The following is a 14866-nucleotide window of genomic DNA, read 5'->3' on the forward strand; positions in this document are numbered from 1 at the left end:
TTCCTTATTCTGTCTTTATCTTCCATTCCATCAATCAATACTGAGAAAGTTCAAAATATCTTTTAAGCCTAAAAGATAGGCTTAGAATCCCAGCTAATATTCAGTCAGCTACGCTAGAACTACAACCAAAAACCCATCTCATATTCTCCAGGAGTTGTTCCAGGATTCTGTGGAGTTCCATTACCTCGCTTTTGGGAGTAGGAGAGGGACATACACAGCACAGCAGACCCACCCTTGCTGTATAAAATGCTTATTAGGGAACAAACTTCCTGCTCGCATGGAGATCTGGGACAGGTTCATCAAGGGGATTTTTGTCACACTTGGTAAAGAGAGGGATTGAAGAAGAGTCCACAGGTTTAAGGAAAACCCCGTGTTCACCCAGACTACTGTATGTTTGCTGCTGAAATTAGTGATCTAGATGATAAAGAAAGAAAACAGTTAAGGTAAAATATGCCAAAGGCGAACACATATTCAAAATAGCTTCTTTGGATTAAATTATCCTTTGGACAGTTGGGATATTTGGTTTGACTTTTAAAGAACACTAGTGCAATGTTCCATTTTTAAATCACACTACAATTAGAATCTAGCAATTGCCATGACATTTATTAGTTGTCAAAAAGCTTTACAATCAGTTTCATGATCAGAAAATAGAGCAAAATTTCAATATTGTTTTCTTTATAAAATTGATGAATTTCCAAAAACATAAAGGATCATTTGCTTTTTAAAAATGTCAGCTTCATCACATGATGTTCCCAAGATCTGATCCCAAAAGCTTCTCAAATTTTACCATCCATACTGTCCTTATTTGTAACTGAGACCCATCCGTTATTTTCCATCTGAAGCTGGAAAGAGTTAAGACAATTAGTATCTGTTTCACTCTGAAAAAAAAATTACAAAATTAAGTAGTAACTATTTTCTTTTGCATTTTCCTTTTAACCAATTTTTAAAGTATGAGTCTAAAATAGAAAAGCTATCTCACCTTCTTCAGCAGTTTATAACAAAGTGAAAGAAGTTGGACTAAGAGAGCCATCATGGATCTTGTCTTTGTAATACACTTATCAACCTACAGTGACAAAAAGCATGCAAATGATATTCTGAAAGTAGTATTTAAAAGACCTTACCATTTATTTAGTTTTAACATGATAAAATTTTCTCCATATGGAAATCTAAGGGATTGTGAAAGATATACGGATTTAGGCACATGAGCTGACTTAAAGCCCCAGGACACAGGTGCAGGGGTCACTGCCTACATTTCATGTCTATCTCATGGAACCTCAGCAGAAAGAGTGGGTGGAAAATTAATCATTGTACTGCAGGCTGTTTAGGGGCTTCTCAAAACACTCCAAATAGTGGAATTAAATCCCATCCTTTGCAATCCCTTGCACTCTGCGTTGTGGGCACAAACCCATATTCTCTCGGACAAATTATGGGAGAGCAGACTCGGAGGCACCTGTGTCCTAGTTACAGAAGTAATGACTTCAGAACTGAAGGGTAGCTGCTCAGTGCTATGGAATTAATGATGTCCCAAAAACTACTTTCTTTGGTGAACTTGCTACTCTCTGGGGTCAGTTATAAGGGTAGATAATAAATGATTCTTGTAGACAAGGCATGAAAAAAAGGAAATAAAATTGCCCTTCTGTGGGTCTTAACACTTTATTTGAAGAAAAAGGGGCTTTCACTAACCAGATAAAGAGAGATGTGTGAAAGTTTTTCAAATGTCTCTTTTACCTTTAGAAATACTTTATTCTGCAAAGAAGTCTTAGTTACTGTCTGGAGCTGGTGGCATAGAGGAATTAGCTTGTTTATTTCCAGGAGAAGCATAAGCTTGTCATCATCTTTCAGCTGAAATGTAATTTAGCAAGTTATAACAGCCCACAACAAAACTCCATCTTTAATACCTTAAATATCTTTATACCTTGATATTATACCCCCAAAGTGGGTATATATAATACCACCACCAGCACCAGGCAGGTAGACATGTGTTACCTGTTTTGAAAAAGCTTGTACACTGGAAGTAAGCTTTAAACCCTCTGCAGCAAAAACCTGATAGAAAGAGAAAACACCACTATTTTAGAGTGATGTCTATGGATAGTTGGTAAGAAATACACTTACTGATTTTTTTCACATAGAATTTAAAAAATAAAGCCTAGACATAAAAAGTCTGTCATGGAACTCCTAAACTTTTTCCTGTACCAGTAATGCACAAGGGTTTAACTGTTTTCAGAAGGAGTTTTCACAGACCAGATGCAGAATCAATCCCTGGAGAGGCTTCTCTACACCAGACCTCCAATTATTCTGGAGGGTCACGTAGATGTGTGATATTCAGCCACACAAATTATGTCTAGATTACTCAAGGGATCTAGAGCTTATCTCAAATATGCTCAATTATAAAAGGATGATGAATTTTCAAGCATGAGGTCAAAAGGGTTAGGACCTTCCCACTTCCATCTAGGCAAGACAAAATTTGTCACCCATCCATAACCAGACATTTGAGAGAACCAATCCAGGTGGTTGGTTTTTGTTGCTGGTTTTTGTTGTTTTTTTTTTTCAGATTAATTTTCACTATTCACCATGTACCATAAATTCTATAATTTAGTGAGATGAACAGGATGATGGAGAAGAACCGTGAAAAACAAAGTTGGTCAGGTATGATAGAAGTATTTAGGATATTATGATATTATGTTAAGATAGTTTGCAGAGTATTTCAGAGTGAGATGCCAGGGGAGTAAAGGGAGGAAGGCTTAGTTTTAGGTGGCAGCAGTAATAATAGAGAGAACAGGGAAAATCTGAGAGTGATTTGTGAATGAAAGTAATAGGTCTTTGTAATAAATTAAAGAATACTAAGAAGGAAGAGGCAATAATTCCAGAGTTAGTTTTTACCCTCTATTCAAAAGGCTTAACACTTTGCTATCATTGGACAAAGTGATCTCAAGGTCAAATCGTACTTTGCAACCTTCCCTTTAAAAGGGAAACCAGTAAACTTTACATCTAGATTCCAACCAAACGAAATGATTCACTTCCCCAAGTGTTCCTTATCACTTCATGTTACCACTTTCTATTCTGCAAACCTTCTCTTTCCTTCTAGACTGCAAACCCCTTGGGGACAAAATCCATGTCTGTCTCATAGAGTATGATGGTTTTAAAACTACCTGAAAGCTGATAACTCCCAAGTCTCTGTCTGCACTCCTGAACTATCCTGACATCCGTCTTGTACAGCCATCCCTCAGTATCCACAGGAGATTGGTTCCCAGACCTCCCCAAGGATACTAAAATCTGTAGATGCTTCAGTCCCTTAAATAAAACAGTGTAGTATTTGCATATAACCTACACACATCATCCCATATACTTTAAATCATCTCATCTCTAAATTATAATTATAGTTCATGTAAATACTAAGTAAATCGTAGTTATACTGTATTGTTTTTCCCCCCTTGGAACTCTAACTTGTTAAAATGTATTTTTTTTTTTTTACTGTTATTATGTTTTATTGGTTTTCTTCCTTTTTTTTTTTTGAGACAGGGGTCTCACTCTGTTGCCCAGAGTGAAGTGAAGTGGTGGAATCACAGCTCACTAAAGCCTCGACCTCCCAAGCTCAAGCAATCCTCCTGCCTCAACCTCCCGAGTAGCTAGGACTACAGGTGTGTGCCACCATGCCCCGCTAGTTTTTATAAATTATTTTTTGTAGAGACAAGGTCTCACTATGTTGCCCAGGCTGGTCTCAAACTCCTGGATTCAAGTGATCCTCCCAGCTTGGTCTCCCAAAGTGCTAGGGTTATAGGAGTGAGCCATTGTGCCCAGCCTGTTTTTACTGTTTTGAATATTTTCAATCCATAGTTGGTTGAATCTGCAGATGCAAAACCTGCAGATAGGGAAGGCCAAGTGTATATCCTATCTGACCTTGTACTTAACATGTGCAAAACAAAATGCTTGATTTCCATCCTCTAAATCTAGTATTCTCCCTCAGTGTTCCCTATCTCAGAAAATGGCACTACCACTTACTCTGTTGGCCAAGCCAAAAACCTTACTTAAAACATAACAGGATTGGCTGGGCATGGTGGCTCAGGCCTGTAATCCTAGCACTTTGGGAGGCTAAGGTGGGCGAATCACAAGGTCAAGAGATGGAGACCATCCTGGCCAACATGGTGATGCCTCGTCTCTACTAAAAATACAAAAATTAGCTGGTTGTGGTAGCGCACACCTGTAGTCCCAGCTACTCGGGAGGCTGAGGCAGAAGAATCACTTGAACCCAGGAGGCAGAGGTTGCAGTGAGCCGAGATCGTGCCACCTCACTCCAGCCTGACAACAGAACGAGACTCCGTCTCAAAAAAAAAAAAAAAAAATTTTAAGTTCTCCCCATGGCCTACAGAGACATCATATTTTACCACTTTCCTTCTGGCTCACTTCACTCCCATCTATAATTACCTCCTTACTCTTGTGATACACCCAGCCCTACCCTGCACCTCAGGGCTTTGCACTTGTTTTAGCTATCTAAAATCCTCTACCCTCATTTATCCATTCAACTCTCTCACTTCATTACTGTCTCTACTCAAACATTAGCTCCTTAGAGAGGTCTTTTCTGACCACCCCTCTACCACCTCTGTATTCTAGTCCTACATGATTTTATCTCCAAGTACTTACATATGTGCACTGAATGCTTAAATTTTTATTGTCTATATTCTGCCACTAGAACATAAGCTCTGTGGGGGCAGGAGCTTTGCCTTGTTCACTTTTCTCTACAGAGCTCTTTTCTCCCAGATCTGACATACAGCACAAGTTCAGTAAATATTTGTTGAATGAAGTATGTGATTTTACGTTCATCACAGTTTGGAGACAATTCAATGGACACTGGTTTAATGACTAAGCTCACATAGGAAGAAGGTAAGTAGTGGATCTTCTGTAGTAAAACAACCCTACAGGGCGGTATGACAGAATGGACTTGGGCCGAACTGAAAAAAAAAAAAAGTCCAGCATTTATTTCAACTATCTTAAGCAAAATAGCTCATTTATAGTCTAGAGAAAAATCCAGAAGACATATTTTCTATAATACTTCTGATTACGTTGACAATCATCCTCTTAAGCTGAAATCCCTTTCCTGCTGAATGCCAGACAAAACTATATAAGAATGATAAAGTGATAGAAATTTCTTTTGTCTCTCTCTTTTTTTTTGAGACGGAGTTTCTCTCTGTCACCCAGGCTGGAGTGCAGTGGCGTGATCTCAGTTCACTGCAAGCTCCGCCACCCGGGTTCACACCATTCTCCTGCCTCAGCCTCCCAAGTAGCTGGGACTGCAGGTGCCCGCAACCATGCCCAGCTAATTTTTTGTATTTTTAGTGAAGATGGAGTTTCACCATGTTAGCCAGGATGGTCTCAATCTCCTGACCTCATGATCCGCCCACCTCAGCCTCCCAAAGTGCTGGGATTACAGATGTGAGCCACCGCGCCCGGCCTAATGTGATAGAAATTTCAAATCTCAGATATACATGGGAATGCCAAAGGAAACTATATGAGTGATAAAATGACAGAAATTTCAAATTTACATACAAGAATGCTCTTGGTTCTAGAGAGGCAAACAGGCTAACATGGGGATCGGGGAAAACATAAAAGGAATTTTGCAACCCACTTGCCAATCTAAAACTTCTAACTAGAGGGAGTAGAATTATAGATGGGCCTACGTGGAGTCCTGCTAAGACACATGGCACAAGAGTGAGTGTCAGCATATCTGTCTCTCCTTTCATGCCCTAAATTATCATGACTACGGCAGGAAAGAAGGAAACTAACATGTACTTAATATCCTTTAATAGTCTTAAGCATTTTAACAGATGCTCTCTCATGTGTTATCTCATTTAATCAATATATTTTATCCAATTCGATAATGAAGAGGCCAAAAGTCTTTCTAGAACTCTGGATTTGCATTTGCTTACAGGGTATTTTCATCTACTTAGGTAAACATAAAGCTTATTATTGCATCTGTTGACTATCAGTAAAGCCCATTCTACTTTATGCTCATAATATTTTAAGTTTCTTTCCAATGAGGTCAGGATAGTTTTGCAAAATATCACTGCAAGCCATCTACCTTTCTACGTTTCTACTGCTCTCTGTAGCACACAGGTATGTACAGATGTAAGCATATACACATGATGTAATAAATCATGTAGAAAACATTTATAACCCACTTTTAGCCCGAAATCAAAGTACTAGCATAAAATGGAAACAAGGCATACCTCTAGTTGATGAATTAAATCCTGAGAAGTTTTCAGTGGCCCCTCTCCTCTAAAATAAAATTGTTAAGAAGGTAACAAAAAGTTATTACCTGAAAATTTATTTTATAATATTAACATTATATATTAACATGTAATAGAAGAGATACATTTGTGTATTAACAAATCCCAAATTTTGAAGAAGAATATGAATAGATTGATAATATTGTAACTTTATTCTTAAAGCAACTTTAATATTTAACAATTATTTCTTAGGATATTTTTTTTCCCCAAGTAAACCTTACGTATGTTAATTTCATAATATAAAAAAATTAAACAAACAAGTTATATTGAAGTTCCATTTCTCTTTTTAACCTTTTTCATTTTATTTCATAAATTAAATATGTGAGATCTGATAATGTCTTGACCAAAAGCCTTTGTTACATAATGGAAAGAGGATCAAACCAAAAGTCAGAACATTTCACTTCTAATTCTTATTTCAACTCTGGTAGTAACTCAGTTATCTAACCTTGATGAGGCATATCACTTAACATTCAATTTTGAGTTAATAAAGTAGTCATAATAATACTTGTGCTACCACTCTCATCAGAAGATTGAGGAACAGCAGATTAAAAACTACAAAGAAGAATTAAGAACCCTCAAAAATGAAAAGTAAATTATAATAAGAATAACCAAATGCATTAAGAGGAGCAAAGAACTAGGGATAAGTCACAAAATCTGGAATCTAGTAGCAACCAGTTCTTCCACTTCAGAGACAGAAGATGTGAATATATCATTCCTGTTCGCCGATAAACCATCGTGAAGGTCAAATGAAATGAAGAAGCAAAAACCACATTAAAAACTGTAAGGTACTAGTAAGTTTGAAATTTTGAAAAACTATAAGGCACTAGAAAATCTTGAATATATAAATTATTAAGAAATATGAATGATTACATGTAAATCATTAAGAAATCATATAAATTATTAAGACAACCTTAAACAGTAGCCTGAGGAACGGCTATAAATTTGACCAGCAAAACCACCACAAGGTATTTATCTATTACAGAAAAACCCATTTTATTCTCTGGAATGTCATCACTACTCTCCAATAACTATATTCTAGGAAGAAGTCCTATTCCACAGAGCTTGCCCTCATAGTGCAACCCCTCATGTTTCCCAGTGTACATGGGATACTCTACTATTCTGACACTGAAACAAAAAATACTGAGCATGCCATCCTGAAATATTCTGAAATAATAACTAATTAAAGGGGATGCTATAATCTTTTTTTAAAAAGTTGGCCAGACGTGGTGGCTCATGTCTGTAATCCCAGCACTTCAGGAGGCCAAGGTGGGCAGATCACTTAAGGTAAGGAGTTTGAGACCATCCTGGCTAACATGGCGAAACTCCATCTCTATTACAAATACAAAAATTAGGCCAGGCGTGGTGGCTCACACCTGTAATCCCAGCACTTTGAGACGCTGAGGAGGGCAGATCACCTGAGGTCAGGAGTTCGAGACCAGCCTCGCCAAAATGGTGAAATCCCATCTCTACTAAAACTACAAAAATTAGCCGGGCATGGTGGCACATGCCTGTAATCCCAGCTACTTGGGAGGCTGAGGCAGGAGAATCACTTGAACCCGGGAGACAGAGATTGCAGTGAGCCGAGATTGTGCCACTGCATTCCAGCCTAGGCAACAGAGCAAAACTCCGTCTAAAAAAAGAAAAAAAATTTGTTTTAAATACAAAAATTAGCCAGGCATAATGATGTGTGCCTGTAATCCCAGCTAATCAGGAGGCTGAGGCAACAGAATTGCTTGAACTCAGGAAGCGGAGGTTGCAGTGAGCTGAGATCATGCCACTGCACTCCAGCCTGGGTGACACAGCAAGGCTCGGTCTCAAAAGAAAAAAAAAAACCAGAAAAGTCTACTGATGAACCCTTCATTTTGAAAGATTTTACATATCAAACTATATTCGTTAAGTAATAATATATTCCCCCAAGTCTTATTATTCAAAAACATTTTTTAAAAGCATGATTTTCATCACCATGGAAATAACTAGCTTGATTCCAGCCAAAAGCTGAGATTTTTGTTATTTCAGTTAGTCTGTGCAAATTTATTGTGGATAAACACAGGAGTTCCATTTTGCATTCTTTTGGAGGCCTGGGCCATCAGATTATAAAAAGGTATGAACTTAAAAAGGTCAAAATTCATGTTGGGAAGACTCAAATCACAGGAGAAGCTTGCTAACAACAGTTAAGAACAATGGAAGGAAACCAACAAAGGAATGATCTCCAATGATGGAAAATATGATAAGATACTGACAAATGATAGCTAAACAGCAGCAAAATTTCTAACTCCTATCATTTCTGCCTTCTTTTTCCAGAGAATTATCTATCTAGAAAAAGTAGAAGACATCATCAAGAGGAAAATGATGCCTCTAAGCTTGGGACTGCATCTTCCCCACTCTTAATCCTCCTTCTATAGGAAGAAATCTTCACCAGCACAGCATCCCTCACTTCTCTCTGCTGCCTCACCTAATCCCATCCCATAAAGGGAGTGGATCTTATCTTTTCAGTCTTCCTGGTGACTTGGAGAAAATAAACTGAATACATTAACCCTTTCTTTTCTCCTTTTTCTCTTGGAAGTGAAGCTGCCTTTGAGATATAACTGGTCTTCCACATGTTTTATAGAGGCACATTGTGTCCCTATGAGGTAAGACTTTGTAATTCTAGGGATCATTTTTCAAAACTTAATTGCCTACGGACATAAACTACATTCTCCAATATCAGCTTTATCAATATAAATGTTACCAGCTCCCATCCACCTATTCTTTTGCTTATTTTTCATTTTGCTCAAAACTTGGGTGGGAAAAGGGGGTGCTAATTATTTATTTATTTTTATTTATTTTTTAAAAAATTTTTTTGAGATGGAGTCTCACCCTGTCACCCAGGCTGGAGTGCAGTGGCATGATCTCGGCTCACTGCAAGCTCCACCTCCCAGTTTCACACCATTTTCCTGCCTCAGCCTCCCGAGTAGCTGGGACTACAGGTGACCGCCACCATGCCCAGGGAATTTTTGTATTTTTTTTTAAGTAGAGACAGGGTTTCACTGTGTTAACCAGCATGGTCTCGACCTCCTGACCTCGTGATCCGCCCGCCTCGGCCTCCCAAAGTGCTGGGATTACAGGCGTGAGCCACCGCGCCCGGCAGGGGGTGCTATTTATTGAGTCCCAAATCCCACACAGTTGCAGAGATCCTTCACAACTTTAATTGAACTCAGTCTCTAGAATACTGAAGCAACCTACAAGTGTGTCCCACTGTGGATAACCTTTTCAAAATCAGAATGAGTAGGAGAGGAGCCAGAAAACTGGCGATATCAAGTATTTCCCAGGTTTCCAAAAGTGAAAAAGATAGATTTCAGAAACTGAGTGAAAGCTTGAAGTTATTCCTTGAGAAAATTCTAGAGTGGATTATTGAGCAGATAACTGATTTTAACTAAGCAGAATTACTATACCTTATGTATAGATTAGTATAAAGGAAGACCAAAATATGACTAACATTGACATCAACAAGGCATTTGATCAAGACTCTTGTAATATGAACAAGACAGAGAATATAGGTCAGATAACATTAAAGTTAGGGGAATTCTCTACATAATGAATGCTGACTCATAGAGATTTGGCACGCTATTGACATAGGCCTCATAGCTCTATTCTGTGATCTGTGTCTAATCAATCTTCATCTGTATCTAGTCAATCACTGTATAAAGGCATAAAAGGCATGTTTTGTTAACGTACTGATGCTGGCTGGGAGAGGCATCAATATGCAGGAAAACAAAAAATCAGGAAGTAAAATTATTTCAATGATGGAAAGTGGGCAGAAACCTAGCAGAAGATCCCTTCTAAATGTAAATCCTAATTAAATACATGTGTCTTCTTATTGCATTCACTTAAGTAACTTGTCACAGTAACTACTCTTAGTCTTTTTACCATATATTTGATACTGACTTTAACCTATCAATGATTTCACATGGAACTTTTTTCTTTACACCAGATATTATCATACTGATTTAAAAAATAAAAATACAACTACATTTACCTAGTAAATAAATACAGAGAATAGGCCATACTGGACATGTTCCGTCCATATTGAACAATCTCATTCTCCTGATCTTCCCACTTCTCAATTTCGCAGTCAGCATCAGAGGTGAGCAAACCCAGCTTCAGTCCAAGCTTTGCTATCTTGGCTTGCTCCTACGAAACATACATTTCAATCACAACGACTTTATCACTATGGATGTAAAAGGAAGATTAGATGTAGGAATAGGTCTTACCTCAGAGTCAGGCTTGTCTGGCTTTAATGATTTCAGGTTTGCATTATTCTTCTGTGACAAAAAAAAGATTAAGATTATCTTTAAAAGCAGTACATTAAACTGTAAGGAAATACAACAGTAATACAAAGCATAACAAAGTACTTGTAACAACAGTTTAAAATATTCAGTATGTAATGACTGAATATTTTACCAATTGCAAATACTCTACTAGTAGGTGAGTTCAGCTTTGAATAGGTTGTTAGTTTGAAATCTGGACCCAGAGAAGGCAGGTCAGTGCCCTCTGTGCTCTGTGGCCTCTGTGCTTACAGCTGCTCTCCTCTTTTCACAAGAGCTTCCAGGGACACAAGACAACTTCTGCAGTATTCCTGGAATCCAGTTATTATGCCCCCAAACCTCCCTGGCCTCTCTGTTCAACAAGATTCTTAAAATGCTTAAATTATTCTTATGAAATGGTATATTAAAATTAGCCACTATATGTAGTTTTCTATACATTCCTCATGTTATGACTCTAGAATTCAATTCCTTTAACTAATTTGCTCTTAGAAGGCTAAATTTCAACACTGTAGTTTCATTGATATCCCAACTGCTAATCTCATATCCCAAGGTGTAAAGAGATTATACTTAGGATTCTGAATTTAATATGTGAACCAATGTTCGATGGTTCCCTATTTTTGAAAGAGAAAGTTTGTTTTCATGTAAACTATCTGCACCTCAGAGTGTATTTTCCCTAGAAGGGGAGAAAATATTCCATACTAGTTAGTTACCAGGCTAGTCCACTGATGCCAGTGTACTTGAAGAATAGAGTACCAGGACAAATCACACCACCACCAATAGCAACATTTCTTTGAAAAATATATTCCGAAGTTCTCTGAAGCTGATAGCCCACACAGGGGGTTCCTCCAACTCTGCGATCTGGTGAAAGCTCCCATAGTAGAGGCAGGAGTTCCAGAACGGCTAGGGTTTGTAGAGAAAAGGGGGCCAGCAGATGCAGGGAGCCAACTTTTAAAAATGGAAACATATACTTAAGTCGTACACACTCACAAACACACATCGGGCATGGATTCACATACATGCACACAAAGTATAAATTACAATAAAACAAAACACTCATGTGTCCACTTAGCTTAAGGAGGAAAATGATCACAAATACTTTAAGGAAAAAGATCTTCCCATACATATAATTTTGTTGCCCTTATTACCATGACTTGTTACTTCTGACCAACTATTTTGTCACTAGTTTCACCACAGAACAAAACAGTCTCATGGGTTTAGATCTGCTCATGGAACACAGCCCTTTTGAGATTTTCTAATGATGTTTACCATTAAAGAAATAGGTGCAGTTGAAGGACAGAAAATGAAAATAAAGGAACTCCTGTTGCACACACACACACACACACACACAGAGAGAAAGACAGAGAGAGAGAGAGAATAAACAAATATGACCAATGATCTCTCTGGCTCCTCCTTGAATGGTCACATCATCTTTATCTCCATCCTTGGTCGAGTTGACTATAGGCAATTGAAAAAATATTTAAGAAAGTAAGGAACACCCTCAAGGTTTTCAGGTTTTATTTTATTTAGAATTTTATACCTTATATTATCCTTTTAAATTTAGTTACATTTTCATTATTTTTATTTTTACTTTTACTAATGATGATTATTATTAAAGTGTTTAATGACGACTGAAAGGTGATTGCCTGAAAAGGTAAATAAACCATCTTAATAATGTAGTCAAGTTTGCCATCTAGTGGTCACCATTTTGGAATGCAGTCAGATGCATTCATTTCAGTTATGTAAAAAGCTAAAGACGTCAGCCCCCTAAATATAAACCCCAGACTCTAACTTTGCTTCCTAAAAGATAGAACTATAATTTTCTAGGAATATAATTAGCTATGCTATCCTCAGCTAAGAAAATGTTTCATGATTCTGAAATGATTTGTTACTAAAGACAAAAATACTATTCAGTTGAATAAAATCTTTGCTCCATTCAACCTGTTAAAAGCTTTGTGATGCCTTTTCTAATTCTCAAAAAATTATTTTGTGTAGCCCTAAGTTATCACACTTACAAAAACAGTAAGTCTATCATTACTTGCTCAAACCCAGTAGGATATTAGCTACAAAACCATCTGTTAGGGTTAAGTTAGCTTAAAATAACAAAAATAGACAAATTGCTATCCGTACTTTCAAACTGTTCTGACAATAGCTTACAGCACAGAAATTGTTTTCTTTCTTTTTAAGTCACAGAATTAATTTGCAGTATTATGATTGCTTTTTCACCAGCTGCATTCAGTTCCTAATGTTGTATTTCAGTATTAAATACCAGTCCCTTTTCAAAAAATGTACTAATTAAGTTTGGACCATTTTTTGATTTGGGGATTTGATTTATCACTTGTTCTTCCCCTACACCATCAACCATTCCCACTATCACTTCTACAACTCCAGACTTAGGACTTTTATATCTCTCTTCATTGCAAGTTCTCTCTTCTGATACTCACCATCTATTCTTCACCACACTGTTACTATTGATAATCATCAGTAATTTTTCTCTCTTCTCTATTCATTTTCTTTTTATACAAGTTTAAACCTATCCAATACAGTAGCCATTAGCCACACAAGGCTACTGAACATTTAAAATGTGGCTAGTCTGGATTGAGATACACCCTAAGGGTAAAATACACACCAGAGTTTGAAGATTTAGGATGACAAAATGACTGTAAGAAAATTACCCTAATTATATGTTGATTACATGCTTAAGTGATAATAGTTGGGATATATTGGATTAAATAAAAGATACTAAATTAACTTCACAAGTTTCTTTTTTAATACGACTACTATAAAATTTTTAATTATATATATATGTCTTGATTGACAGTCATCCCTCAGTATGCTCAAGTCCTTTATATAAAATGGCATATTATTTGCATATAACCTATACATATCCTCCTGTATACATTAAATCATCTCTAGATTACTTATAAAACCTAATACAGCCAGGCACGATGGCTCATGCCTGTAATCCCAGCACTTTGGGAAGCCAAGGTGGGCGGATCTCTTCAGGTCAGCCTGGCCAACATGGCAAAACCCTGCCTATATTAAAAATACAAAAATTAGCCAGGTATGGTGGTGAGTGCCTGTAATCCCAGCTACTCGGAAGGCTGAGGCAGGAGAATCGCTTGAACCTGGGGGGTGGAGGTTGCAGTGAGCCGAGATCACACCATTGCACTCCAGCCTGGGCGACAGAGCGAGACTCCGTCTCAAAAAAAACAAAACAAAACAAAAAAAAAAACCAAAACAATTTAATACAATGTAAATGCTATGTAAATAGTTGTTACACTGTATTTGCCTTTTAAATTGGTATTTTTATCATTACATTGTTATTTTGTATTTTTTTTCCCAAATATTTTTGATCTGCGATTGGTGGAATTCACAGATATGGAAACTTCAGATATGGAGGGCCAACTGTATATTTCTATCGATCCATGTTGGGCTAGACAGTAAACTTCACAGTAGCAGAGGCCATGCCTGTCTTTTCCATTGACTCAGCAAATTATCAAATTATTTTCTGAGTATCAAACTTGTGCCAGACAGTCAAGGCAAGGGGAATACCAGACAGTCTAGGCAAGGGGAACAAAATATTTTTTAAAATCCCTACTGTGGAATTTATATTTTAGTGTCTTTTTCATCATTCTTTCATCAAGGCCTAGCAAAATGCCTGGCAAACAGTAGGTGATCAAGAAGTATTTAATATAAAACAAATATTTTTGTCCCTCCTTGACCTATAATTTGGCCTATTATGAATATTGTGAGCCATCAAAGTGCTCCTTTCTTTGTGATTGAGAAACTGGGTATAATTTTACACTGGGCATAATTTACAAGTCTTTTATTTTTCTCATTTGCTGTCATGATACTTCCTGCTCAGAAACTACTTCTACATAGGCCATTGTTTTCCTTTACTTCTTCAGTTACAGTTATTAGGACACCTGGTAGTTTCAGAAGAATAGTCCTTCTTGATAATTGATATTTTTTTTTACTATCATTTCTACTTTCCATATCTATCTTATTCAAAACTATAACTTTCCATAGAATGATCTCTATAAATGAATTGCTAAAGTCATCAAAATGCCACCTGGGTAATATGACTGATGTTAAAATGCTGTCAGCCAGAAGATAGCGATTTTCATTCCTGTCATTATTTTTTATTGTTGTATTGTTATATTTTTCAAATATTTTTGATCCACAATTTCCTTTTTTTTTTTTTTTTTTTTCTTTTTTGAGACATAGTCTCACTCTGTCGGCCAGGCTGGAGTGCAGTGGCACAATCTCAGCTCACTGCAA

The 14866-nt window shown here is 37.1% G+C and overlaps 1 protein-coding gene across 1 annotated transcript in view; it reads right to left on the minus strand.

Moving 5' to 3' along the window:
- Positions 1 to 576: 576 nt before the first annotated feature.
- CTNNAL1 (catenin (cadherin-associated protein), alpha-like 1) overlaps positions 577 to 14866 on the minus strand; it is a 57047-nt gene continuing 42757 nt past the window's right edge. The window contains exons 12-18 of the mRNA XM_011954582.1: positions 10532 to 10582; positions 10297 to 10451; positions 6222 to 6270; positions 1987 to 2043; positions 1729 to 1842; positions 980 to 1063; positions 577 to 842 (exon numbers count right to left, since the gene is read on the minus strand). Coding sequence (XP_011809972.1) covers positions 777 to 842; positions 980 to 1063; positions 1729 to 1842; positions 1987 to 2043; positions 6222 to 6270; positions 10297 to 10451; positions 10532 to 10582 — 576 coding nt within the window. The 3' untranslated portion in view covers positions 577 to 776. The remainder of the gene's footprint in view (positions 843 to 979; positions 1064 to 1728; positions 1843 to 1986; positions 2044 to 6221; positions 6271 to 10296; positions 10452 to 10531; positions 10583 to 14866) is intronic.

The sequence above is a fragment of the Colobus angolensis genome, unplaced genomic scaffold (genome assembly GCF_000951035.1).
Source record: "Colobus angolensis palliatus isolate OR3802 unplaced genomic scaffold, Cang.pa_1.0 Scaffold386, whole genome shotgun sequence".
NCBI classification, from domain to species: domain Eukaryota; kingdom Metazoa; phylum Chordata; class Mammalia; order Primates; family Cercopithecidae; genus Colobus; species Colobus angolensis.